This window comes from Phyllostomus hastatus, unplaced genomic scaffold (genome assembly GCF_019186645.2).
Source record: "Phyllostomus hastatus isolate PE091 unplaced genomic scaffold, TTU_PhHast_1.1 phas_scaffold_93, whole genome shotgun sequence".
Taxonomy (NCBI): domain Eukaryota; kingdom Metazoa; phylum Chordata; class Mammalia; order Chiroptera; family Phyllostomidae; genus Phyllostomus; species Phyllostomus hastatus.
In genome coordinates, this window is record NW_025334042.1 from 13,652,967 (window position 1) to 13,680,422 (window position 27,456).

General features: G+C 33.4%; 1 protein-coding gene across 4 annotated transcripts in view; it reads right to left on the reverse strand.

Moving 5' to 3' along the window:
- Window positions 1-298: 298 nt before the first annotated feature.
- SLC16A7 (solute carrier family 16 member 7) overlaps window positions 299-27,456 on the reverse strand; it is a 145,779-nt gene continuing 118,621 nt past the window's right edge. For all 4 annotated transcript variants that reach the window (XM_045829824.1, XM_045829825.1, XM_045829826.1 and 1 more), the window contains 3 exons: window positions 8,389-8,532; window positions 4,808-5,623; window positions 299-2,785 (listed from right to left, as the gene is read on the reverse strand). In XM_045829824.1, coding sequence (XP_045685780.1) covers window positions 2,520-2,785; window positions 4,808-5,623; window positions 8,389-8,532 — 1,226 coding nt within the window. In that variant the 3' untranslated portion in view covers window positions 299-2,519. The remainder of the gene's footprint in view (window positions 2,786-4,807; window positions 5,624-8,388; window positions 8,533-27,456) is intronic.

The window sequence follows — 27,456 nt, forward strand, 5'->3', positions numbered from 1 at the left end:
AGGGAATGGGAAGAGTAAACCAGTAGAAAATTTTATTTTATCATGGAACAATTCTGAGTCTTGTATGTGAGTTTACATCACTGTTTCAGGTATGTTCTGATTGAATTTTCAATATTTATGTCTGGGAATTTGTGTGTGTGCATATTTCTAACTTTGTGCATTGTCACTATCAGCCACAACTACATATATCATGTCATGTGCTTTGCACAATTTCCCTTCCCTTTCTATTTTTAACAGTTTATTATAATCAGTATCAGAAATGAAAAGATAATGAAAATAAGCAAGGAATAAATATGAATTGGTTTTTGACAAGAAATTTATTGGTATGTACATGAACCTCCTTTCATGGAGAAAGCCACTGGAATGCACCCACCACACCAGCATGTCTCTACTAGCAGGAGATAAAAAGGACTACAGCCTTAGACCTAAAACCCCACAATCTTTATTTTGCTGTTTAATCCCCCACCACCCAGGTCTGATATCTATATTAATTTAGTTACCTTCAGAGAATTTAAGACACTTTTGGGAATGTTTAAGATTGTAGAGCTATTAATTTATGATGTTGCATTTCTTATGATGAATCAGTGACATATGAAAATAGATCCTTCAAGATTTAAGATTGGGCAAAATTGAATTTAAAAAATCAGTGTATATAGTTACATCTCCCTGATTAATTTACCTATGGTATTGGCACATATTGTTTTGTTTAATATTTGAAAAATATAAATAACTCTTTCATATGCAAAAAGTGAATGTTAAATGAAATACGGAATTTTATATAACTGCTTAAACAGTGCATACATTTTACAAAGCAAATCCTTAACGTTAAGTATCACAAAAACCTGGTATCCAGGTACAATCTTATTAGAAATAAGAATAGCACCTGCCTCTACTGCAATAAAAGAAAACAGCAAATTTCTTTTGCCATCTTAAGAGTGACAACACTTCAGTAATCAAGTACTGAATGATTTTTATTAACCATGATCTTAAACTTCAGATCTGTAGATGTATTTAAATATTTATAACTTTAGTCTCAATGCACAGTTTCCTTCTTGGTTAAAAGTAGAACCATCATATGTGACTGTATTCAAAAGTGATTCAGAGTCCCAGATGTTTTCACATAGTTATGAAAATAAGAAACTGTTCAATTAATCTGGCTGCAGTTGCAAGCTGCTTGCTATTGTGTTATGCACGAGCCCTACACCTCCAAAATGTATACCTAGCTTGGAACCTAGACATTTTTTGTTGCTCTTGTTGTTGTTTTGTTGTTGTTTTGTTTTTAACAGTCTCCTGGCTTAGTTGTGTTCAGATGCAGCAGAAAGTCAATCAGTAAAGGGCAGAATTTGCAAGTGCTGCCATTCTTATAGTGAGGCATTTTCAGTGGCTGAGTAAAAGCCTATTTGTGAGTTTTGTTTTTTGCTTTTGCATTTTGGGGAAGGGAGGAGGATGAGACTTCAGAGGGTTCATTATAAGCACCTCCCACTCTTAGCTTTATGCAGTTGGATCACTGATTACAGTACACCACTGATCACCACTACATGTTGGGAAAAATTAGAGCTTGGCCTATCTGCATGACTGTCTACTGGATTCAGGCTGATTCCACTTGATGTCTCAGTATGAGTTCTGGTTAAAATGAATCCCTGGTTATTACTTTCCGGATTACTAACAAAAATCCTTTTTAAAATCAATGGACATAGCTTATTGCTTAGAGTAATGTAGGCTTTTAATATAATTTACACATTAGGTAAAAATTCTCAAAATTATTTGAGGATTCTATTCTCTAGCACCAGGTACTAATGGCCCTTTCAAAGAAATCATGTGCATGGATTAATCAAATCCAACAGTGTTCAGAAATAATGGTTTTAAATGGAGTGCTTTTTTCAATATTATTTTATGTATGCAAATGCTTTTCTTTTTTACAACAGTTAGCTATATTTTCAAATTAAGATCACCTCATTTTCACCCATGTTCTTATCTTTAAGATCCACATTGCACAGTAGTATACAGATATAACACACTTCATTTCTTGTTTCTCCATGGATTTTTTTTAAGGTAAAAAAATATAATTAGTGATACTCCTTTTGAAATTACTTGTCTTGTTCTCCAGAGACTGCAAGTGGAAATTCTTTTTCCTTTAATTCCATTTCACACTTTAATATTAAAAAAGTGAAATGTGGAGAGGGAATTCTTATAGGATTAAATGTACTCCTAATTACTTAAACCAGGAGTTTGGAGTTTGGATCTCTGTAATCAAGACTGGAAGTCACTGGAAGAGTTGAAAGTTATTTTAATTATCACAATCAGAAATAAAGTCCTTGCATTGATTCTTTAGATGCATAATCTCAAATTTACCTGCCTAAACAAATTTTTAAAAAGAAACATTTAAGATCTTCCACTGAGAAAAGTCTCATATCCATTGTTAATTATGGAGTTTTATTTCAATTAAAATCCTTTCCAATATTTTGGAAAAAACACTGCTAAAAAAGTCATAAACACTAAAATCAGAGACGTGATTCTTGCTACATATTAGTTTCTCTTTCTGAGAAATTACTCTCTCCTCTCGTACTTTTGATATCAACGTCACATTCTTTAGACTGCCTCAAGGGTTCAGATTCTGTGAACACAGGCTTATGAATTTTCTTTGCTTCTTCCAATTGCTTTTCCTTTGCAAGCAATCTATAGTTTATAGCATTGCCAACGAGCAGCCACACACTTGATAAGAACACAATAGCTCCACAGGCCAGATACATATATTTATATTCTCCAGTTTCATCCACCAATTTACCTAAGAGATAAAAAAACATCTTTTAGGATAAAATAATAAATAAGCCATAAATAATGAAATTTTCAAATAAATTCTTCCACAAAGTACTTATTCCTTAAGTTAATATTAAATGATTTTTAATAAAGCAAAAGTAGTCTAGATAATACTTTTATATATGTAAATGAAGGCACATATGGGCACATCCAACATTATATTACCAGTATATTAAAATTATTGAACATTATTTCCCTCAATAAAAATGCACAATTAAGACAAAGTAAGTATATATGCTTTGGGGTGCAATTTCATAAATACATACATGTGTGAGGTACATTTTTATATCTATACATGTAGAAGTAGATATACTTACCTATCTATTAACTTACAGCATACATTTTTAGATTGCTTCATTCCTTTCCATGCTTCCTATCTTCTCAGTAAAGGGGAAAACTATATTCTTTAGGAAAGACCTAAAGACTTTTATAAAGTTCATAACAGGGTGAAATGTTTACTAAATTCTTTTTCTATGCCCAGCATGAGGCTAAACATTTTTCTTTGCAATATCTCATTTAACCCTACCAGGTCACTCTGAAGAAATCTGACCTGGTTCCGTAGTCAGAGAGTGGCAGAATCTGGTTCAAGTCAAAGTCTGTATGAATCTCAAATTGGTAACTGATATGTAAAATGGCTTCACCAAACTTCTGGTTAAGTGTTAAGTCACTCCTATGGCTTAATCACAGTTTTTTTTCTAGTTTATCTGAATCTAAATTATTAAGACATTAATCAGGAAGAATTTATTTCATTTGATTATTAAAAACATTTAAAAACTAACCTGGTACCCTATAATCTGAGGGTTTATTAACTTTTAAAAATGTTTCAGTACACAGTTTTGCCTCTTGCTTTTGCAGAAACTTAAATCTTAACAATAATTATCAGAAAAATTGAGTGTACACAAATTCATGTTTTTACTGTATGCTAATTCCTGGTGATTCTGACATAGACCTACTTGTTTAATCAGAATCTCTCTCATTCTGACCAAAATCTTGTCAGTAGCTAATATTAAATGTAGCTGCTTATAAAATTATCTATGTGAACAGGCTTCCTTGTTTTAACTAGGTAAATGATGGAATAGGTTTATTTGAATAAATATGATGCATACATGAGCATAAGAAAAATAGCATAATTTAATTTTCCATTCTAATTTTAAGTCAATATTTCTATGCATACAGTGACTGTGATACTTCAAAATACATTAAAAAATTAGTTCTATGACACCATCAGAGGTAATGTCACCTTGGGCTACCATAGCTACATACTTTCTAAATGTTTTGGGAATTTTTTATCATCATAAGGGAACAATACATGATTTCCAGAACTAAAGTTTCAGCTCTGTGTGAGCACAGCAGTGAAAATTTGGGCTGAAACAAATTAAAACCATGCTTTCCCTACCCCTTACTGCTTTACTAAGAAGAGAAGCAGAGACAGCAGCAATTGTGTGAGAAGTAACTACAGCAAGACCCATCTGTTCAAAAGTACTCCCAGAGTGCCAACAGAGCACCAGACACCACTTGTGGAGTGTCCAGGGTAGCAGGAGGCAGAAACAGGATGAAAAAAATGGAAGTATTCTGGCTATAGGATGAGAGCTTCAAGAAGGCCCACAAATCAGTTACTGTCATAGCCACAACTGGTGCCATGGTTTGGCAATATTAACACGATAATTAAAAAGAGACATTTTTATGATACATTTTTAAAAGTATAAAACAACTGCTATGGGTAAAAACCTAAAAATTATGCTACTAATTGTCAGTTTAACTTAAATTCTTAAGTTCATATATTCAGGTTCTGAAACAAATTTAGATCTAAATTCAGCTAATTATGAAGTTTAAAAACACATAATAAAACCTAAAATTAACACACCCACAGCCTTCCAGGCTATTAGTATTTTTTTTTTCTTACAAGGCACATTATGTGCTACAAAGAAAGTCTCAATTAATGACCATTGATTTTCTGCTTTTTGTTTTCCTTGATGGGAAATATTCTTACCAGCAAGAGGAGGCCCAAGAAGAACTGGGCAACACTCCACAATTGTGACGAGTCCCACAGCGCTGGAAAATCTCTGAGCACCAACGAGGTCCATGAGACTTTCAAAGAGGACACTGCTAACACTCCCAAATCCAAGGCCAAAAAATATAGCGTAAAACACCAGGCTCGTGTAGTCCTGTGCCAGCGGGCACAAGAGATGACACACTCCGGTGAACATGACTGCAAAACTGAAGAAGTACTGGATTCGAGGTCGAATGAGTTTGGAGTTTGCAATAAATCCTACAGAAGGCCTCGCAAACATATCAACAAAAGCCATGACAGACAGCAAGAAGGCTGCAGAATACTCATCAATTCCCTTATCTTTAGCATATGGAGCCAAAAATATAACGGGGGCAAAAAATCCTAGGAACATAATGACATTTCCAGATAAGTATATCAAAAATCCCCTATGCTTGAAAAGGGAGAAATCAAAATATTTATCAATTGTTTTCCATATCGATGTCTTCTGATGGCTTTTCTCCACACTTGCCTCATGTGCTGTCACGCCAATCTTAGTTTTAGACTTAGCAGTTTGTGTGGGTCCAACGGGTCTCATGAGGGACCCCGCAACACAGGCATTCAACAATATTCCTCCCAAAATCAAGAAACTCCCTTTCCAGCCGTAAGTATTAAAAAGGAACTGATTGAAAGGAGCTAAAGTACTTAAGAACACAGGACTTCCTGCCATGGCGATTCCATTTGCCAGTGGCCGTTTTTTATAGAAGTATTTGCCAATGATTGTTAAGGCAGGTTGCAGGTTGAAGGCCAGACCTAAACCTGCAAAGAACAAAACAAAAGAAAGAGAAACATGCATGCGTTATGCCACTCATGAAAGCAATGACTCCTCACAATGTATATTGAACTGGGTGAGGCAGAACTCGAAATGCAGTGGCAGGTAGTGATTTTTGTTAATGACAAAATCAATAGAATGGCACATACAAAGGTTCTCACACCTGGGCACTTGGTATGTCCAACAGTTTCATAGACCTTTCATTTCAAACCACAAAAGTAAAACCAAAAACTTTTACTGATGTTTAACTAATCATAGAATAGACTGAAACTAAGACAAAATGATTAGTTCTTATAATTATAATCACTTAATTCCACAGATTTTCATCTCTTTTTATAATGATATTCATATATATGGGATAGATTTTTTTCCTTGTGGAAAAGGCCACATTTAAAATGCTTTCTTTTCAGAGTTGAACAGACTAGAACCTTTGTCACTTACAAACAATCTTGGGTGTCCCCAGAGATATATCTTCAACACTATGCAAATAATAAAATAATAAAAAATTAATGTCATTTGTTTCAAGTTCTATATCCTTTACATTACACATCTCATGAATATAGATGCACATGTGTATTAGCTAAAAAATAAATATTTGGGCTTGAAACATATTCTTATTTCAGGGAGTAAAGGTTATTGCTTATATAAGTCAAAAGTTCCTGCTGTCTAGGGAACTCCTTGGCAGTGCTAAATACTGCCTTTGAAAATGAGATATTTCTTATAGTTTGCCAAGGTACTATTTAGCAATAGTAACAAATAAGTCTGTTTTAAAAGTACATAAAATTGACTTATAGAAATTATCTTTCTTTTACTCTTAGCCTAAGTATTATTCCATATTATTTTAAGGGCTATAAAAGAATTCTGCATTTACCAGTTTATGTAAATTGAGACAGCACTGCAAAGTAGTTAAGTATATAGATTCTGGGACACTCAGTTCTGAGTAAAAATAATTATTACAAACATTTAATACAAATTATTTTCTTTTTAAAAATATGTTATTTACTTATTTTTAAAGGTGTGGGGAGAAAGAGGAGAGATAAATCGATGTGTGAGAGAAACATCAATTAGTTGCCTCTCACATGTGCCCCAATTGGAGACCAGGTTTGAAACCCAGGCATATGCCCTGACCAGGCATGTGACATTGTATAATGAATTGTGATTAGTATTATTATTTGCTAATATTTATGTAAAAGTAACAAAATATTGGGCAATATAAAGTATTATATGTTAATATTTTCATTTAATTATTCCAAGAACTCCCAAAGAATAAAGATATCATTTATTTTAAAGACAAAGAGTACGGGGCACAAGGAGGTTAATTTACCCATGATCACGAAGCAAATATGTTCTGCATCAGGTTTTCAAAAAGATCTGTCTGATTTCAGATACCAAAATCTATTGGCTGGTGATTATTTAAGATAAATTTCTTGTAGTTGTATTTAATGGTTGACTCTAGAAGCACCAAAGCTGTCACAACTCACAGGAATAGAACTGAAGTTAGAATAATATACAGGGTGGGGTAAAAGTAAGCTTACAATTATTTGTATGGAAAATGATGCAATTTTAATAAATAATAAAATAAGAAACTTTTGCCTACTCACAACTATAAATCTACTTTTGCCCCACCCTGTATAGTGCTGTTGATATTTATAGGACAACAATACCAAAATCATCTTTTCCCTACTACATTGATTTGCTTTATTTTCATTGTCAACTATAGTATTTCAGCACAAAGGAAAGGACATTCTCTCCACTGTGACAATTTGTAGATATAATAAGATTCTCACTTATAAAAGGTGTTTTAACATATCAAAAAAGAAGAGAGTTGTCGATAGATAGTAAAGAGAAAGATTTTTACCATCAATATGTTATAGGCTTTAATGAGTCTATTTTTTTATCACATGATATATAAGTGCAAGGTTAAGCTGATCTAAAATCATAGTATAAAGAGAAAATATTTATCTTTTTATCTGTGGGCATAAGAATAGTATTTAATTTATATTTTGAAGTCTAATCTTTCTCAAAATGAAGTATATATTTCTTTGATTCAATTTATTATTGAGGTTAAAAAAAATAGTGTTTTCTAAACATACATATTCAGGTCAGTTTGAGTCCAGAGACTATGCATGAGAAACAACTATAATCAAATGGCAGTATGTCATTTGAAAATGTCTGTGTTTAGTGGCGAATGGGCCTTGTAGGGTTTTTAAACAGAATCCTAGTGAGGAAAAAAAGGGCATCATCACCAAGCTCTACATAAACAGAACACAGACACCAATAATTTTATTTCTAAAGCTGAGTCAGTGCATCCAGAAAATATCTTTCTGGCACCATTTTCAACCTATTATAAATGTACATGAGATACTCTAAATAGTAATAAGTAATGAAAAATACATTTTTTAACAATGAAGCTATTTATGTGCCAGAAAGTCTCTGTTATCTTAACTGGTTGAAGAGTAAAGGGTAAAACAATAAAAACATGCCGAAGTTGTTCTGTTTTTGACATTTATATCACACTGCATTACATGTCTGATAAATCCTTTTTTCTGTCACTTAAAATGATTTCAATTGGACATCCCATTGCTAATATTTCCATATACTAGGTAAAAATAATTTTAAAAATAATTTAAGATTGTATCTGATATAAAAACAAATTTTAAGGAAAACCGTAAGATATTCTCTTGTTCATGCTTTTTAGAGAGCTTTGTAAACAACATCAGTTTTAAGATAACAAGCTGAAAACAAAACTTACCTCCAAGGAGTCCAACAGAGAGGTAGAGCTCTATCACGCTGGAACTAAACGAGGCTGCAACCATTCCCGCAGAGCATAATAAGCCTCCCACCATCACCACTGGCCTGCTACCATATTTATTCACCAAAATACTGCTTAAGGGACCTGAGTAGAGATGAGAGTAAGAAATATTCAGTTGCTGGGCCATTTATTTATTTTTAACATTGTTAATTTTGAAAGCTGAGAAAGAACATTTTAATTATCAAAGAAAAATTGTAGTTCACACAGAAAATAATGAAGACTTTCAATATTTCCCAATTAGTTTGACTGGTTATCTTTAGCCATACATATGAAAGGACATAACATAATAAATTAGAACTGCTTAATATATACTTTATGACTATAATCACTCAACTTTTGATGGAAAAGTTTTTTTAACAAGACATAGCTCAACTGTCTCAGTATCTTCATAAGTGCAAGTAAATTTATGTAGCAAAAATCTAGGCATTACATAAATGACTTGTGTGTGTTAGAGTTTTATTTTTTAGTATACTATGTGCACACACACACATGCTCTTAATTAGAGTTCAAATTTTTTATTAGAATCCACTATGATTTTTCTTTAATACCATATTTCTTTGATTCTAAGACACCTATTGTTGCCATATCTTATTATACTGTCAACATTAGAAATAAGGATATCTTACACCTGATGATCTCTTAACAATTTCTTTTCTTCAGGGTTCAGTCATAGGCCTATGAATGCTTGAACTGGATTATTATTTCTGTGGCTTGGTTGCACAATGGCAATAACTCACATTTCAATGAAACCACTTAAGGGCCATTTCAAAAGGAATATGCAATCCTCACTGTTATCTGAAAAATCTTCTGTTGTTACACTCTGGTAAGGTCAAAACAGTACCAGCAGCAAATGTACAGAATGGGTGCAGTGGTGTACATGGAATTACTAGAGAAAAATGGTGGGTCTCTTAATTAAAATATGCTTCCTCAAGGGTGAACAGAACAATTTCCTATGTGAAACAGGAACATTGGGGACTCAAAAACTAATTTAGAAGAGACAGACACTGACTGGAAAGAAGGTTTTTAAATGCCTTCTTCAACCTATTTAATGTACATTTTCTAAATATGTGTGTATGCATAAAATATTCTAGAGTAATTAAAATGATTAAAATAATCTGTTTAAGTATGTCTAAAAAGCTTTTTTGGTAATTATAAAATTAAAGTTATAAATATTAATAAAGTGTTGCATCTTATTTTAATGCACAGCATTTTTTTCTTTAGTGGTGCTTTATAAAATAGTGGGACAATGTACCAATTGAGCTTTAGAATCAATGAAAGTCCAGGCCAGTTTATAAGACTTGCCAATGTGTAAATGATTTGATTTCATATTCCCTTTTTAACTTAAAATTATATTTCATCTGGAACTTGGGGCACTATTTTTCTTACAATTACTTTACTAACTCCATTTAATTCAATTTAATTCAAATCAGTTTAATGCAGTATTTCTTGAGCTCCTAGTGTAAAACCAGTTGACACATAAATAATAATGCTGAAGATAAAATAATACAAAATGCTTATCAATTACTTGGGTTAATAACAACATTTCTTCTCAGTATCACTGATGTCATGTATACTATTTTCTATGTGGTGCCTCAATAATTAATGTTAACTGATTACTACATTTTATAAGTTTGCCAAAAGTGCATACATTTAAATTTGAACATAAGCTATGATTTACAACTCATTTGCAATGAATGTGAAATTATATATATATATATAATTTGTACATATATGTATACATATATAATATGTACATATATATATGTACATATACACACACATGCACACACACATCAAGGCTTCTTGTATCACTGTGGCTCATTAAGAGTAGAGACTAAAGAAAGCATTCAGAGGAGTTGGCATTTGTTTTTTGTTTTGTTTTGTTTTATTTTGTTTTGTGGTAGCTTTGATAATTTCTATATTGGAATCAGTCAAGATGCAGTAAAAGTTATAATTTCAACAAATAATTTTATTTTAAGTTATGTACTTTAGTTGAATGATGTCCTGTATGAGATATATTTACATAACCCATCTATAATCTTTTTTCTAACAAAAAAAGAGGTGCTTTATAAATGGTTTAGAAATAATCAAAACTCCTCACTCCTTAATATCAACTATTTATAAAATATGTCTACTTGCTAACAGTTCTGGGTTAAAATTTAAATTATGATATAAAATAAAGTATAATCATCTTGTAAAGAATTACTAAATGCTTAATATTAGCTTGAGGAGGCATCTAACATGTAAAACAACACCATCCATTACCTCTCTCCATCCTACAAGCAACTTAGTTTATTGTTATTAATAAGAAAGATAAAATAAAAAAGATCTCATCACATATGATTTTTATTAAACATGAGCTAGCTTCCCAGGTGTCCCTGTTGATGAAACATAGGCTTAATTATATTCTGAGCTCATTCATTCATTTATTTATTAATTCAATCATTCTGGAAGTTTGTACTCAGCAAATGTTTTCCAAGTAGTCATAATATTTAATCATTAGTTATGTCAAAAAAAGAAAATTCTGTACCTGCTTATAGTTACATCTGGATCTATAAGTACAGCAGTTATTCATCAAAATTCATTGTTCTATTTGCCCATCAAGCAGTTATAAAAAATGTCATGCAGGAATAATATCTTATTTCCAACAAAGTCACAAAAGCATTAGGCTGTATCTAATTCAGACTATCTACCCACTAATTTCTTCAGATCCTGCTTTCCAATCTAAGACTTTTCGATGTCAAGTACAACGGTACATTCACATTAACTATGAAGCTGTAAAGGAGAGTTTTCTCAGAGAGTAGTGTAACTCAATACTGGCACTTATATTTCAGCTGCTTCTTTTGTTTTCTGAAAGCTACTTCTGTCAGCTACTCTATCTTTTATGGTTGTGGCTACATAACACGTAGCAAAAGAATACATGCTCTGGCAAGGCAGCTTTTGTGGGTTCTTATATATTGCAGTGTTGCAACACTCTTACAACTCTTACAGCACTTAGAGTTGGTAACACATACACAACAACACACACAAAACATTTACCCTCCGTTTCATTTGTTTGATTCATGTTCATACATTCTATTTCTAAGCTCTGTGAAGGCAGCTGCCATATATACTATTATTATTCATCAATATTTATTGAGTTATTACTATTTGTAATCAGTGTGCTAAGAGTTGTATGTGCATTATTGCATGTGATTTTTGTGGTCATCTGATGTTGTTTAATGGAATCTGATGATGTAATTGCCTAATTAAAGTTATATAACAGTTGAAAAAACTGAGGTGTGTGAAGCATTTAGATAACTTGTTCAAGATCACATCAGTAAGTAGCGGAATGTGGGTATGAGCCCAGGGTCCTCTGATTTTAGCACTGTGCTATTAACTTTGTGCAGAAGAGAGTCAACAATAGCTGGGCTAAACCACATCCTTACAAAGGCCTGCTTGCAAGGTTGGCTTTTGGTTGGCATTTGGGAACTTGGATTTCAGATGTATTCTCATCATCTTCCAACTGATAAGAGTGTCTCACTGCATCTAAACTATTTTATAAACAAAGTGGTTTATGCTGAATGTCTGCTTTTCTTCTGGGAGTCTGGAATTTGGGTGTATGCCAGACACAGAATGTCTGTGCAACCAGTAACCCAACAGAAACCTTAGGCAATGAATCTCTAATGAGCTTCCTTGTTAGACAGCACTTCACACATGTCAAAATTAGTTGGTAAAGAAATTAAGCCCATCCTTTGTGATTCCATTAAGAGAAGACTCTTGGAAATTTGTGACTCATTTCCTCTGTACTTTGTCCCATTTTCCCCCTAATTTTGTTTTGCCACCTTTCATTGTAGTAAGCCATAGCCATGGAAGACATGGTTGAGTTTTGTAAATCTAGAAAGTGAACCATCAAACCTGATGTAATCTTGGGGACTGTGAAAATAGTTACTGTACTATATTTCTCCTACTGCTAATTTTGAGTTTTCCATATAGTAAGTACTTATAAATAGATGCTAATATTTTATTTTTTTTTCTTTCATTGATGCTAGAGATAGGGGAAGGGAGGGAGAAAGAGAGGAAGAGAAACATTGATGTGAAACACATCAATCAGTTGCTTCCTGCACTGACTCCAACTGGGGACCAAACCCGAAACCCAGGCATTTACCCTGACCAGGAATCAAACTGGCCACCTTTCAGTTAGTTAGTAGGAAGACATCCAACTGAGTCACACCAGCCAGGGTTTTGTTAATATTTTAAAATGATATGACATATGTATATATGTATGTATACTATTCTATTGTTTTGTATATTGTTATCCTGTTCTGTAGACATAAACTCATAGTGCTTGTTTTTATTTCTTTTGTATATTGCATGAGTACATAATAAATGCTGTGAGAAAATTTGGAGAGTATGTTATGCAATGAACTGTTCATAAAACATATTTGATCAAACTAAAACCATGAATTGAAATTGACTATCAATTTTTGCAATATAAAATTTTTATGCATAGTATAAACACTAACAGAAGAAATGATAAACTGCTATAATTTATTTTTCATTTGCTTTATTTCCAATTTGTATATGTAGTATCCTGTCAAATCAAATGATAAAAAGCACTAATGCAGAACTGAGAAAAAGTTGCTTGCAATTCCAGAAATATATTTGTGTTTACTACCATAGTATTTTTCTTACTAACAGAGACTTTCTAAATTTGAAATATATTTCAAAGAGATTGTTTTGAATTAAAAATCTGTTGCTATTTTAAGTTGAACAGAGTATGGGCTCCTCTTCAGTAACTACTTGCATGCCTGAGGTTTATCTGTGCACTGAAGTTGGGATTGAAGTCCACTGGTTTCCCTCTCCATACGATTTGTTTCCATTTAAATTCAGTGAAAAACATGAGGGGAGAGACCCTGATAATTACACAGCAATTACTGCATTTGCTTTTTGAATGGATGAAGACATAAATGTTGCCTAGATACAGCATCAGTTAGCATGCTGCTTGAAGATTAACTAATTCCAGCTCCGCAAAAGATAAATCTTTATGTCAGCCGAAGATACTCATAGTGTATTCACTCAGCATTTATACAGTATGTTAAGTATATAAAGGGGTTGAGTAAGTGTTTCAAGTAGCTGCAGAAGTCAAGAAAAAGATTGATTAACATAGTAGGTACACTTGGTGCATAACAGGGAAGGGGTGACAGGGTCCACAAACTCATATTTTTGCATTTGCTGTTCCCTCTGTTGGGAGTATTCTTCTCTTTATATGTAAATAGTTTATTTTTCACAAATGCAGGTGTCTGCAGATATATCAACTTCTTAGAGAGACTCCTCAGCATTCGAATAGGTGAAGCTATCAAACTTTAATGAGGTACTAAAGACTCTTGTAATATACACCTATAAAACTATCTCCCATTTTCCATACCTTCTATATTAAGTATTTTTTCTATTTTCGCTTATTTCAATACCTGCTTGCCATTGGCCTGGTTGTAAGACAAGTTTTCAATTTTATTTCAATAAGATAGTTAGTTTTAGGTTTGCCTTTTCCTCTCTGTATTTATTCAACCACAGACTGTCCCAACTAGGCATCATCACAATTGTTTAAAAGAGTTAATCAAGCTATGTATATTTGGGGGCACTGGACAAATTGACATCTTATCAAAATCTTTTTGTACAAATCAAAGGGTTTGAAAGTGATCATTCTCTATGCCCAAGGACAGAAATGCCGAGTACTTCTTTGGGGTTTATAGGTTCCATTATGCTCACCCAGGAAAAACATTATTACTTGTTTAAGGCTGGTACAATAGCTACATAATAATAAAAATAATATTTCTTAAGGACTTGGCAGTTCTAAGCTCTTCACATTATAAAAATCACATTTAATACTACAGCCCCTCTAAGAGCTATTATTTCTTCATTGCTGTTTATTTCTCATTCCCACTTCATAAATAAGGAAACTGAGGTGCAAAGTAATAACTTTTAAGGATTGCTCAAGCACTCTGCTATAACTCCCTATTTTCTATGGGAGGAATGATTAAATATAGTTTACATGCATGATGTCCATTCTTTAGAAAATTATATTTAATACATTGCAAAAAATCATATTTGACAATCTCTGTTCTTTGCAATAATGTTTAAGAAAATAAGAAACAAGACTATTTAGGCCCTGGCAGGTGTAGCTCAGTGGATTGAGCATGGGCCTGTGAACCACAGGGTTGATTCCCAGTCAGGGCACATGCTTGGGTTACAGGCCGGGTGCCCAGTGAGGGGCGTGCAAGAGGGGACCACACACTGATGTTTCTCTCCCTCTCCTTCTCCTTCCCTTTCCCTCTCTCTAAAAATAAATAAATAAAATCTTTTTTAAAAAGACTATTTATAGAAAGTGTTGGTTGCCTACCCAAGAGCCACGCCCTATTCTTCCATCTGAATCCTGAGTGTGTTCTACACGGAGCCCCTTCTGTGAGAGGGGGTGGGGCATCATAAGCACTACAAGCAAATCCTGATTGAACCATTCCCACTACCAAATTCTGGTATGAACGCAAGCATTTTGTGGCAATTTAGATCGGGAGGAGTTTTCTGGGAACTGCTCAGAAAGTATTTCCTGTCCTATAAAACAACAAAATGCCTCAGTATGTTTTCATGGCAATGTGATGCCTTGAGGAGCCAGTCATCTGTGGACCATGAAGAGTGCTTGAAGACTGGGCAAGTACTTAAGCCCGTAACAGATCAAAGAGCCAGTAGCCGTCTTACAGACTTCTTGCGATCTAATGTCATAAAATTTCCTTATTAGTTTACCAGTGGAGACTGGATTTTTCCTTACTTTCAGTCTATAATATCCCAACTAATGTAATCATGAAAATTCAATTTCTATTAAAAATTTCATAAAATCTGTTAAGATTGTATCACAGTAAGAAGTAGTTAACATCTACTAAATACCTTTTTCCCCTCTAAATCTTGGAAAGCTACTTAATTTCAAATTATTTCAGTGTGATCTAACTAAAGAACATTTAAAGTGATTCTGTCATTTTCCAATTTGTTATACTTAATTAAATGTTGAAATACTTCAATCCCAATAGGATTTTTGAAATGTGAATATGTAATTAAAATGTATCTTAAATATATATATTTCCATTAACCAGTAAAGAAAATTCAATTTGTAAGTTGAAGATGTATATCAGTGTTAGGTGATGAATAAACAGCATGACCATTTTCAAAGGATGCTAAAATGCATTTCTAATCATGGATAGTTTCCCCTCATAACTCTTATTGTACATAGAATACTGAACGAAGTCTTATAAAATTGTATATTTTTTCCTCCACCTATTCCTCAAAATTAGTTTTAAATAGCACTGCCATAGTGCATTCCCTGAACCCATCTGCCTAATGTAGTCCCTCTAAGCTTTTAACTGCTATGTTACTTTGTTCCTATGTCTCTTAAGATAGTAATAGCATTTTACCTTGTAGTATATTTATTTTCATATTTGCATTAATCACTATAGTTCAAATTTTTGAAGGACAGAGGTATAATTTATTCATATTTATAATTTACTTAGGCATAAGGGAGATAATTTATTCCATATAGATAGTGATTATCTTAAATTGAATTATATTAAATTGTTTACTAAGTTGATTTAGGACTGTCATATAATACTACAATTACTTAATTAACATGATATTAGTATTTATCAGAGAAAAGGTTTTAAGAGGATATTTAATCCACTAAATTATTTTCTCACCTACACCATAATAATACAAAAAAATTCAACCATATGCCAGGATAAAGGTCACTTTAGGGACATATAGATGATCTCCATTCATCTTATTTCTTCTCTTTTAAAGCACTTCAGTTTATGAATAAAGATGTGTTAAGCAAACAAAATTCCCAACTAAAGTTATGAGGTCCTCTTACCCCAATATCCTTGCTCCTATTTACTAGAGCATGTACAGTACATATAACACAGAGAGAGACAGGGGGGTGTGTGTGTGTGTGTGTGTGTGTGTGTGTGTGTGTGTGTGTGTGATGCATACAGAGACCTAACACCAAGAGAATGTGTTCCTGGCATCCTTTGTGCACCTTTCACGTAACTTCTAATATGCTATAAAGTACTACAGAGTAATAATAGTTACTGTTCTCTACTTATTCCAGGAAGTAAATAACAACTAATATTTAAGAGAGTCCTCCCTTGGCTAATACTCTTGGTTATCAACTGTGCATCCATTTTCTCCTGCTTCCTCTTCTGGGAGAACACAAATTCCTCGCAGGTGTCTGCTTCTCACCATGCAGCCATATGCTCAGAGAATTGCATTCTCTACTGAGGTGGTAATCACTCCTGTTTTACTAAGAAAGCCAATCATGAAAATCTCATTCCCCTCTTCACTAAACGATTTAGGGCTAGGCTGATGTTACAATTCTGGCCAATGAGATATTAGTGAAAATCTACTACAATTTCTGGGAAAAGGTCTATTCTTCCAAAAAGGCACAGAGGAATCACTAAATGTTGTCTTATATACAGATGTCACCTTGAACCACAACAGCCATCCTCTGACTGTAAATAGAACAGCCTTAGATAAAAGCATAAGTAGAATTTTGGATTCAGATGTGGAAGGTTTTTGTTTGTTTGTTTTCTGCATTTTATGCCAAGTGGTACAATTTTTGGTAAAGAATTGCATTATTATTGAAATATAACCTCCTGAATTATACAGGCTGTTTAATAAAATACTGTACTTTGATGGTCTGGTAATTCACTAAAAAAATGAGAGAGGGATGGAGAGAGAGGGAGAGAGAGGGAGAGAGAGGGAGAGAGAGAGAGAGAGAGAGAGAGAGAGAGAGAGAGAGGTGGTTTAAAGAAAAAGCTGAAACATAGAAGCTGGCAGTTCCAGGAACATCACAGTGAAGTAGACTTAGAACCCTAATGATGTCATTCTATAGTCATCCTATATTTAAAATTTTTATTAAATGAGATAGTGTGTTTACTTAGTATATAAGCTTACTGAATGTTTAAGCTGAAAGTATCCTCGCAGATAAGCCTGCAGTAAAATAAATTATTTTTCCTAAGATATTGTGGTACAATGATAAACTAAATGATAACTTTAAGTTGATGAAGGTTTATTGGTTTTCTGAACTTCATGAGAGTTTAGATAAAATATGTGACATTACCTGGATATGTCTTTGTGTTTGCCTTTAACCTCTTCATAACAAACTATCTTTACACATACATACACACATTACTTGACAAAATTTTAAGAAAGGTTAAGAATGGTCTCTAAAGTCTCACAATTTATTCTTAATTGTGGGACATATATGTTCTAATCTATAAGACGTGGCTATTAACCTAGGAGACAATATTACTTAAAAAATCACAATAAATCATTTTAGATCCTTTGGCATTGTCAAGATCCTTCATGAGCAGATCCAGCTTATTAGTGTTCGCAAAGTAAATCTAAAATGAATGAGTCAATGAATGAATGAAACCCATTGTTCAACAATAAACAGTGAGTGCTCTTCTAATCTGTTTGAATAAGGAATCAACACGTTCCAAAGACTATCACATGCTACCTGTAGCAATAGCACCTGTGATGAAGGCCCCAGAAAGAGGAGTAGCTGGGCATGTGGGCAGCAAACACTGTTTTCAGAAGCAAGCTTGTAACAATACTTAAGAAAGAGAAGAAAGCATTTGCAATCTATTTTGATTTTTAAAATCTTAGGCAAAATGTGAGAAGTAATATAAAAAGTGAAGGAATAACTATAAACATCTGGAAATGTGAGGTCAAATCAAAACCAAAAAATTGGAAATTATATTATATATTTGATAGAGAAAAGTAAGAATTACTTTTAGTAAGTTTAAGATCACTTAAGAGGAGGTCAGTGGGGGTTTGGGGAGAAGAGATGGAAAGCCTGGAGAATAGGGATAACATAACAGTTCTGGGAATTAAAACCAGGGTAACTAAGAGTAACCCAGAGGAGGGAGACAGTACGTAAATGTCTAACACCTGAGATGCTCAATAGGCATGAGCTTCAAATCTCAGAAAACTAAAATTTTTATGGAGAAAAATATGTGGAAAAGTAAGGAGTATGTATTTCTACTCTTTAGTTAGCCAAAGCTATAGGAAGTGTTTTAGTGATCTACCAATTATAATATCAATTCCCAGTCAGGTTAATATTTTTATGTTGACTTTCAGTAATAGAGAACTTGTGAATACCAAAAAAATAAAATCTCCCAACTACATTATCAGAGCTTATTTTTTAAATATATATATTTAAGGTGTACACAACGATGTTTTGATATATGTATACACTGTGAAATGATTACCAGTCAAGCTAGTTAACCTATCAGTCACCTCACATAGTTACTTTTGTGTGTGTGTGTGTGTGTGTGTGTGTGTGTGTGTGGTGAGAACACTTGAGATTCACTCTCTCAGCAAATTTTAAGTATAGAATACACTGTTATTAACTATAGGTCCATACAGTACATTTGGTCTCCAGAATTATTCATCTTACCACAGAAAGTTGGAGCAACATCTCATTTTCTCCATTCTCCCAGCCCTGGGAAACCCCTGTTCTACTCGCTGGTTCTGAGTTCAACTTTTTTAGTTTCCACATATAAATGTATCATGCAGTTGTTGTCTTTCTGTGTTAGGCTTATTTTACTTAGCATAATATCTTCCAGGTTATCCATGTTGTTGCAAATGACAGGATTTCCTTTCTTTCTTCTCTCTTTTCTTTCTCCCTCTCTCCCTTTCTTTCTTCTTTCCTTTTTCTTCCTTCTTCCCTCCTTCCCAAACTCCCTCCCTCCCTCTAGCTGTCCTTTCTTTCTCTCCCTCTCTCTCCCTTCCTTCCTTCCTTCCTTCTCTTTATTTCTCCCTCCCTCCCTCCCTCCCTCCCACCTTCCCTCCCTCCCTTTCTTCTTCCTTTCTTCCTTCTTTCTTTCTTTTTTAGGGCTGGATAACACATGTGTGCACACACACACACACACTACATGGACACTTAGATGTTTCCAGAATTTGGATATGGTGAATAACACCACAATGAACATGGGAGTGTGGGTATCTCTTTGAGATAACAACTTTATTTCCTTTGGATATATACCCAGCAGTGAAATTCTTGATCATATGGTAGTACTATTTTTAATTTTTTTGAGAAACTTCTATATTTTTTTTCTGTAATACTATAAAAATTTAAATTCCCTCCAATAGTGTATGAGTATTGCCTTTTAACCTCAGGGTCACCAGCATTTATAATCTCTTGTCTTTTTAATTAAGCCTTTCTAAGAGATGTAAGATAATATTTCATTGTGACTTTGATTTGCATTTCTTTGATAAGTAGTAATGTTGAGTACCTTTTCATATACTTGTTGGCTATTTGTATGTATTCTTTGGAAAAATGTCTTTTCAAGTCCTTTGCCCATCAGGGCTTCTTAACCGAGGCAAAAATCTATTCTTTTAGGGGACATTTTAAAATGTTAGAGAACGCATCTATTTTCATGGAATTTGATGCACTGGTAGTATTTGGAGAAAGGAATCAGAGATGTTAAACCTTCTGCAATGTGTCAAGACCTACAACACAAAGATTTGTCTAATCCTAAATTCCATTAAGCTCCCACTGAAATACTCTAGCCTACATAAATAGAAGTGGATTATCTAAAGAGAAGAATTCTTTCACACATGAGCACTTGATACAATGCTATATAAGAAATGGTTGGAAAAACATGATTTAGAAAAACACACAATAGCTTCCTTTCATTATTTGAAAACTTTCAATTGAGAGAGTTATTAGATAGAACAGACAGAAGTTACAGAAGGTTGCTTTTGTATAAAAAAGATAGTTTTATTCTTTAAAAGGTAATTATTGGGCCTCAAACTATTCAAGTAAAAGTTATGTGATCACATACTAAGAATATTGTAGAGCAACTTAGGACTGAAGATTGGTCAGACATTTATAATTTTTTATCCTAAGGTTTTCAAATAGTATATTTTATGTAACATAAATAAAAGCTACAATTTAAAATATGTTAAGTTATAAACTTACATGACCAATTCTCATCCAGTTTTGACATTATTTTTTTAAATTAAATTTATTGGAGATTACTTTTGTTTCATTGTTATGCTGTCTACTGGAAAGGCTTACATTCTTTAAAAGCAATATATATTACTTATCAGAAATTATTTCCTACAATAAACATGCAATGTGTAGATTCACTATTAGGTAAAGAACTAAATCAGTCTTTCTATCGTGTTGATCTTGCTATATTTTAGTATTAACAGTCATTTATGACATATTTATTATAATTTTATTTATAGCACTTTTGAAAATGACATGATTAGAGAAGAATGCAGAACTTTAAAAGCACAGAACTTTAAAAAGATGCAAGTAAATCTCAGCATTGTGGAACATACATAGCTCATTCCTGTTCAAGCTATTAAGAATTGACTATATTAATTAATTGCCCATCACGAATTAGAATATTGCACCCTGGCCGGGTGACTCAGTTGGCTGGAGTGCCAACCCATGCACCAAACTCTGGGTGCTGACTGCCAGTCAGAGCACACAGGTCATAGGTCAATCCCGTTTGGGGTATATGTGGGAAGCAACCAAGGGATGTTTCTCTCACACGTTGATGTCTCTTTCTCTCTCTTTCTCTCTCTCTCTCAAATCAATAAAAATATTTTTAAAATTAAAAAAAGAAGGTGAAATAATTGCCATTTGCAACAATATGAATGGATCTTGAGGGTATTATGTTAAGTGAAATAAGTCAGACAAATACAGATAAGACCATGATTTTACTCTCACCTCCATGTTTCCCTCTCTCCCTTCCTCTTTAAAAGCAATGAAAAAAAAATGTCCTTGAGGATAAAAAAATTAAAAGGATTCTAAGAACAAGTGAATGTTTTTATTTCTGTCAAAGAAAAGTTCAGTTCCCTTGACTGAATGGTTGTCGAAAACCACACAGCTAAGTGATTTTTAAGCTTTCAAAGACTGACAATCATATGGCTTGGTAACTTGCTTTGTAACTCATTTATTCAATCAACAAGTATATAAATAGTACTTTATATATACCAGACATTTTAAGTGCTTCTTTAGCTGCTGGGGATTAAACAGACCCTACCTTACCCTACAAACAGGTGAGCAGATTGTACTTAAAGGAACTCGGAGTTTAGTAAACAAGAGTGGTTCAGACACATAAGAAAACTGTAGTCTGACACTGTTATTATGGAGGTTTCAAGACAGTTATAGAAAAGGAGCACTTAAGGTTGCCTCTGAGAGTCAGGGAAACTTAACAGTGGATGAGAGGGAAAGCACTGTATCAGAGGAAAAAGTGGTATGACTCAATGCACAGAAACTTCTCTAGATAAGCGGTTTTCAAATTGAGCTGAACTTACTCATAGATAGTGGAAAGTTTCCAAAGGATGTACGGATGTTGGTATTTTAAGGGATACAATTATTTCAATCTACAATTTTCATATGTACTAAATCCAACTATCATGTACTTTTTTCTTTCCCACCTCTGTTTTCACAAGGGTTTATTGCTTAGAGATGTTAAAACCGCTAAGGCACCAAAGAGATAACTGGATAGAGAATTTTCCTAGATGCTTTTTAATAATTAATAAAGCACTCCCACAAACTTTCTATGAAGCTTCCTAACTGTCTTACACATATTACTGTTGAAGGTATGCAGGCTTTTTATCCATGGGAATTTGGTGGCCTGTTTTTAAATGGTCAGAAACCATATACATAGCAGTGTAGGTAGCAGAAGTGATGGGAATTTTTGTTCAATGACTTTATTCTTCTAGCTATGAAGCCACTAAGGGAGAATTAATAACATCTAGCTATGAAGTTATTAAGGGAGAATCAGAAGAGAATGTAAAGAGACCATTGATAAAAACTAATGTTTGTTAAGGAAGTTGTTTCAAAATTTAAATTAGTTATTTTCATCTATTCTCTTTACTCTTAGAATATGTCCTTAGAATGAAAAGCAACTTTGAACAACTGAAAGTTCAAATCAATGACATTTTTTTAAATATTTTATTTATTTATTTTTTTAGAGAGGGAAGGGAGGGAGATAGAGAGAGAGAGAAACATCAATGTGCTGTTGCTGGGGGTTATGGCCTGCAACCCAGGAATGTACCCTGGCTGGGAATAGAACCTGGGACACTTTGGTTCCCAGCCCGTGCTCAATCCACTGAGCTACGCCAGCCAGGGCTGAAATTTATTTTTTTAATTGTAACTGAGAGGTTTACAAGGGCTACCTTAAGATTGGTTATCATTGTGATTCATTAAAAAAACAAAATAATTTGTGTTAGTCAAACAAAAAATAAGGGAATTTAAAGGATTGAATAAATAGACTCAGAGGCAGAAAAGTTTAAGACAAGTCACTATTTTCTACATCTTTATAACATTAATTAGGAGCAAGAGAATCTCAAATACATCGAGATTTTATGTTCTATTAGAAATAATAAAGAAAGCATTTGTATATCAATCTAATAGAATTTGGAACTATTGTTCTTCAGAATCATAAAACTAAGCAAACATCTATCATAGTACTTATATAAAGAAGTATCTACCTAATCTATCAATCTATCTATCTCTATCTATCTATCTATCTATCTATATATCATCATTTACCTATCTACCTTTCCTTCTTTAAAGATCCATTTTTCATGGGAGATTATGTTCCTAAAATATTTAACAGTCATTAAAACAATGTACTTCATATTTATGGGCATCATTTTTAATATTTCTGGACCATAGGTAGGGAATTTTGAAATTATAAATTCTCCCAAATATTCAAAGACTTAGAAACCTATTATCAGACATTGAGAAAAAAGCTAAACCCTAAGTATTGATTATTTAACAGTGAATCGTTCTGCATCCCTGGGACTCACTTGAAGTTGCACTGAATGAAGGCTGTAGAGACCAAGAAAAGTTCTCCCTGCAAACACAAGAACAAGCAATGATACTTGAAATTAAAGATTATATTGTCAAGATCATGTTAAAAATTTTTTGCAAATGGTATTAAATATTGGTGATATTGAGAACTAGCTTGGTTGAATATTGAAAAACACACTTGGTTTAATATTTAATAGGAAAATGTGTGTACAATGTTACCAAATATTTAATTAATGATAACAAAGCCACTGGCCAACCCAACTGCTGCGTCAGGCTCTTTCACTGCACCCCTGGCAGGTGCACTGTGAAGCCAAAGCAGCTGAGAAGCAGCTGAGTTCCAGAGCCCTGTGCTTGCCAGGGACCCTAGCAAGGTCATGCATTTAGTGCAATACCTGCAACGATGCTTTTATTTCTTTTCTCAAAAAGTTTTTCCCAAATGTTATGATATTTCAGGGAGTATAAAATCTGTAACTACTTCTAGAAAAGCTGCAACACAACTAAAATCTCAGTTGAGACTTAGTTTCACAAATACTGACTCTGAACTGTTTTGTTCTTGGAGTAATTGAGTGATCATGTTTGTGTACTTCCTAGCAAGTATAACCTTTGATTTTTAAACTAATGTGACCCACAGAATTGAAAAAATTCTAACAAAAACATAATCTTCATTTCTCTATGACCACTGAGAACACAGAGCATCTCTTTTTGTTCAACAATAACTCTCATTAGAAAAACATAATGGCTAGGCTTAATGTAATGCTAATATTACTAATGCACAACTGAAGAAACAGAGTTTATAAGAACTGACTTGAAATCATTTTGCTGAAAAGACAGTTTTCAATATTTGCATAATTTACTTCTAGATGTACCACTACAATGTCTTATCATTCAGAAGCAGAATAAAGCATTTGAATTAAAATGTTTCCTCATTTTAATCCAACATTTATCTAACAAAGTATTTCCTTTTGTATCTTAAACCTATAAGTCTCTAAACAGAGATTTATTTCTATTTATTAAAAAAACCTCAGGTAGATATGATAGTCTCCTTGAAGGGTCAGTGAGTGCATATGGTTTCTCTTTATTTTACAGTACCAATCATGGACTACTATTTGTACTAAATAAATGTCATTTTAGAGTTTAGGTTTACTGTAATGTTGGTATGTATTTAAATCTATGGCAATCTCCATTACATTGAAATTATATTTTACTTATTTTGAAGTAGTTCATGATAAATATATATGTTAAGAAACAGTGTTTCAAAAAGTGATGGATATTGAACATTAAATTTGTGTTTGAATAGAATTCAAAACCAACAGTGCCCTAGTCTCTCTTTCAAACAGACCCTCATTGTTTGCCATGACCAGGCACAGGGTAATACAGCATGATGTATGAGAACTCTTACATAGAACTGTCAGTCTTCTAACCTAATCCCATTTTATGGCAGACGTTTTCCTTTTATTTCTTTTGAAATGGGTATATTTTCCTATCTGACACTGAGAAATAAAATCAAGCACAAGCAGAACTCTCACTTCCTCATGAACTGTTGTAAAGCAGCTCAGTCCTTTCTCACAGCTGCAATGCATCATAAATTCAAAATAAATTACTGGCCATTAAGTCACAGACTCCCTGCCATTCATATTACAAATGATGGCTAGACATCAGGCATTACTGGAACCACCCTCCATCTGAAGAGTAATATTGATCATCTTAAGCCAGAGCACATTAAAATGATCCAGTGAAACGTACTGACTTCAGGAAGGAGAGCGTGTTATGCTTGTGATCAGAATATTATTTAGGTGCCCCTGTAGCAAAAAAAAATGAATTCTTCCTATATAAAAGTTATGTTTTTGAGGTAGACGTTAAATATATCTCAAATCAAAATGACTTTTCAGAAACCTCATAATGGTATACTAATTATAGCCCAGCTATTTGCCATCCTAAGCACACAGGGCGCTCAAAACATATTCATGAGCTGTAAAAGACAACTTTGCATTCATTTCTGTATCACGTTTTAAACTCTTTTCAATATGATTTAATTATACAGGAAATACACAAGGCTTTATTGTTGGTGGCATAGAAAAGGAAACTTAAGTTGAATTTTAAGAAACTAGAGAGTAATGCATGAAAGTATAAATTTTCAGCAGTATGTGAGGATTTTTAAAAATGTGATCATAAACCCAATAAACAACTTTCCTTAATTTATTTATAACTTTTCTTTAGAATATAACATTTGCAGAATATCTAATTATATAAATAATATTAAAATTATAATTATCTAACTCATTGATGTCCCCAAATCCACATCATCAACCAAAATCTTAAGGGAATTTTAGGAATATATGTGAGTTTAATCTAAATGTCCCAGAATACAGTGTGAATTCCCCTCCATAGACAAATAAGTCAGGCTTAAAGTGAGATAACCCACAATATTTGCACAGGGATGGTGTAGAGTTATCATTTACATATGTTTGTTCACCTCTCAGAGCCCAGCTTGGGTCTTCCTTACATTGGGAGCTTCAGGAATTTGTTTCCACAAAGCAGTGGGAATGAATGCAAACTTTTTCAACAAAGGCGTTTTAAAGTGATCTCGTAGGTCAACTCTGATGGAAATCAACCCTTCATCTGACACCCTTCTATTTTGCAAAACTGGTGCTGGCAGGGAAGGGTAAGAAGTCCAGAGATGACTAAGCTGGAAGTCTAACTGGATCTAGGGCAGCCACGCAGTCACTTTCGTGGAGTGAAAGAGGTGATGGATTATACGTGAAGGGGGGAGTCAGTATGAAATATCAGTTCGACTTTTACAAAGTCCCATATAAAGCAGCAGAAAAAAGAATTCTGAGTATTTAAGAATAGTAAGAAATAAAAGATGAAAGGAGTTGAAACTTTCTGAGAAAGGCAAAAAAAGTATGGAGATAAGCCAATTTTGGTCACATATGGTCTTTTTGTGCATAGTACCCTTTCACATACCTGCTTTGGCATATTTCCTTTAGGGCCCATTAAGATTAAGAACCATTATGATTTTTGATATAGGACAAAAACATGTAATATTTTTTAAGTATACTACACACTAATGAGGCTTTTCTCTCTATATATGTATATTTGCATAGCACCTTTTCAGTATATAAAGACCTTCACACTTTCGTTTATCCCATCTGATTTTTCATAACAATCTGAGATATATAGATATCACTACTTTAGTAATATAAACATCACTCAAAAATCATTATTTTACAATGGCCAAAAGAGATTCTCACATTGGTTCAAGGACTTGCCTGGGATCATGTAGTTTCCAATGGTAAAATTAACGTTTGACCCTCTGCCTTTGCCTGTGGGTGAAATCCTTATGCTAAAATGCCACAGTGATATGAAATAATACTTCTTTACAGTTTATAGCAGTGCTCAATACTCTCCTTTCTGGGCATGGGTCACATGACCTCAGTGGCCTGAACTAAAAGCTGTCTTGTAATCACACTGCAGATAAGGAAGTCAGACTCTGAGAGTTTAGATGACTTGCAGGAGGGTCACATGGCTAACAAAGAGTGGAGCAAAGACTAGCATGCGGTCTTTTCATTTTAAATCAAAGTGTTTAGATAGCCAATGAACTCAAGGATTTGAAAAAGTACTGATAAAAGTTAATAGGATTCGAATCTGGGACTCTCATCTGCTGTCAAACACTTCAAAGCACTGAGCTTGGGGCCACAAGGCTCACTTTCCTACAGACCAGTCCTGTGATCTTCTGCCAGTCATTTAACCTCCCTGAACTTCAGTTCTGTAATCCAGAAAATGATGATCACGACTTTCCTCAAACTCATGAGTTGTTAAAAATGCAAGTGAAGTTATACATACATATTAAAGAATATTATAAACTTTAGGATGCTATGTGAATATAAAAATATTACTGTTTTTGTCACATAAGATTTTCTGAAAAACTCTTTAGGTGAAAGTAGTTCTTTCATAAGCTTTGAACACATATAAGAATAAAATGTAAAAATCTAAAAAACTAAACATGTTTGAGTTTACATATTTTGTGTTTAATTTTATGTGCAATGCACATTATTAACTACTTATTATATAAAAGAAATTAGATCAGGCCAAAATATGCACTTGGCATAAAGACATTTAGGATCTGTCCTGGCAGAGATTGA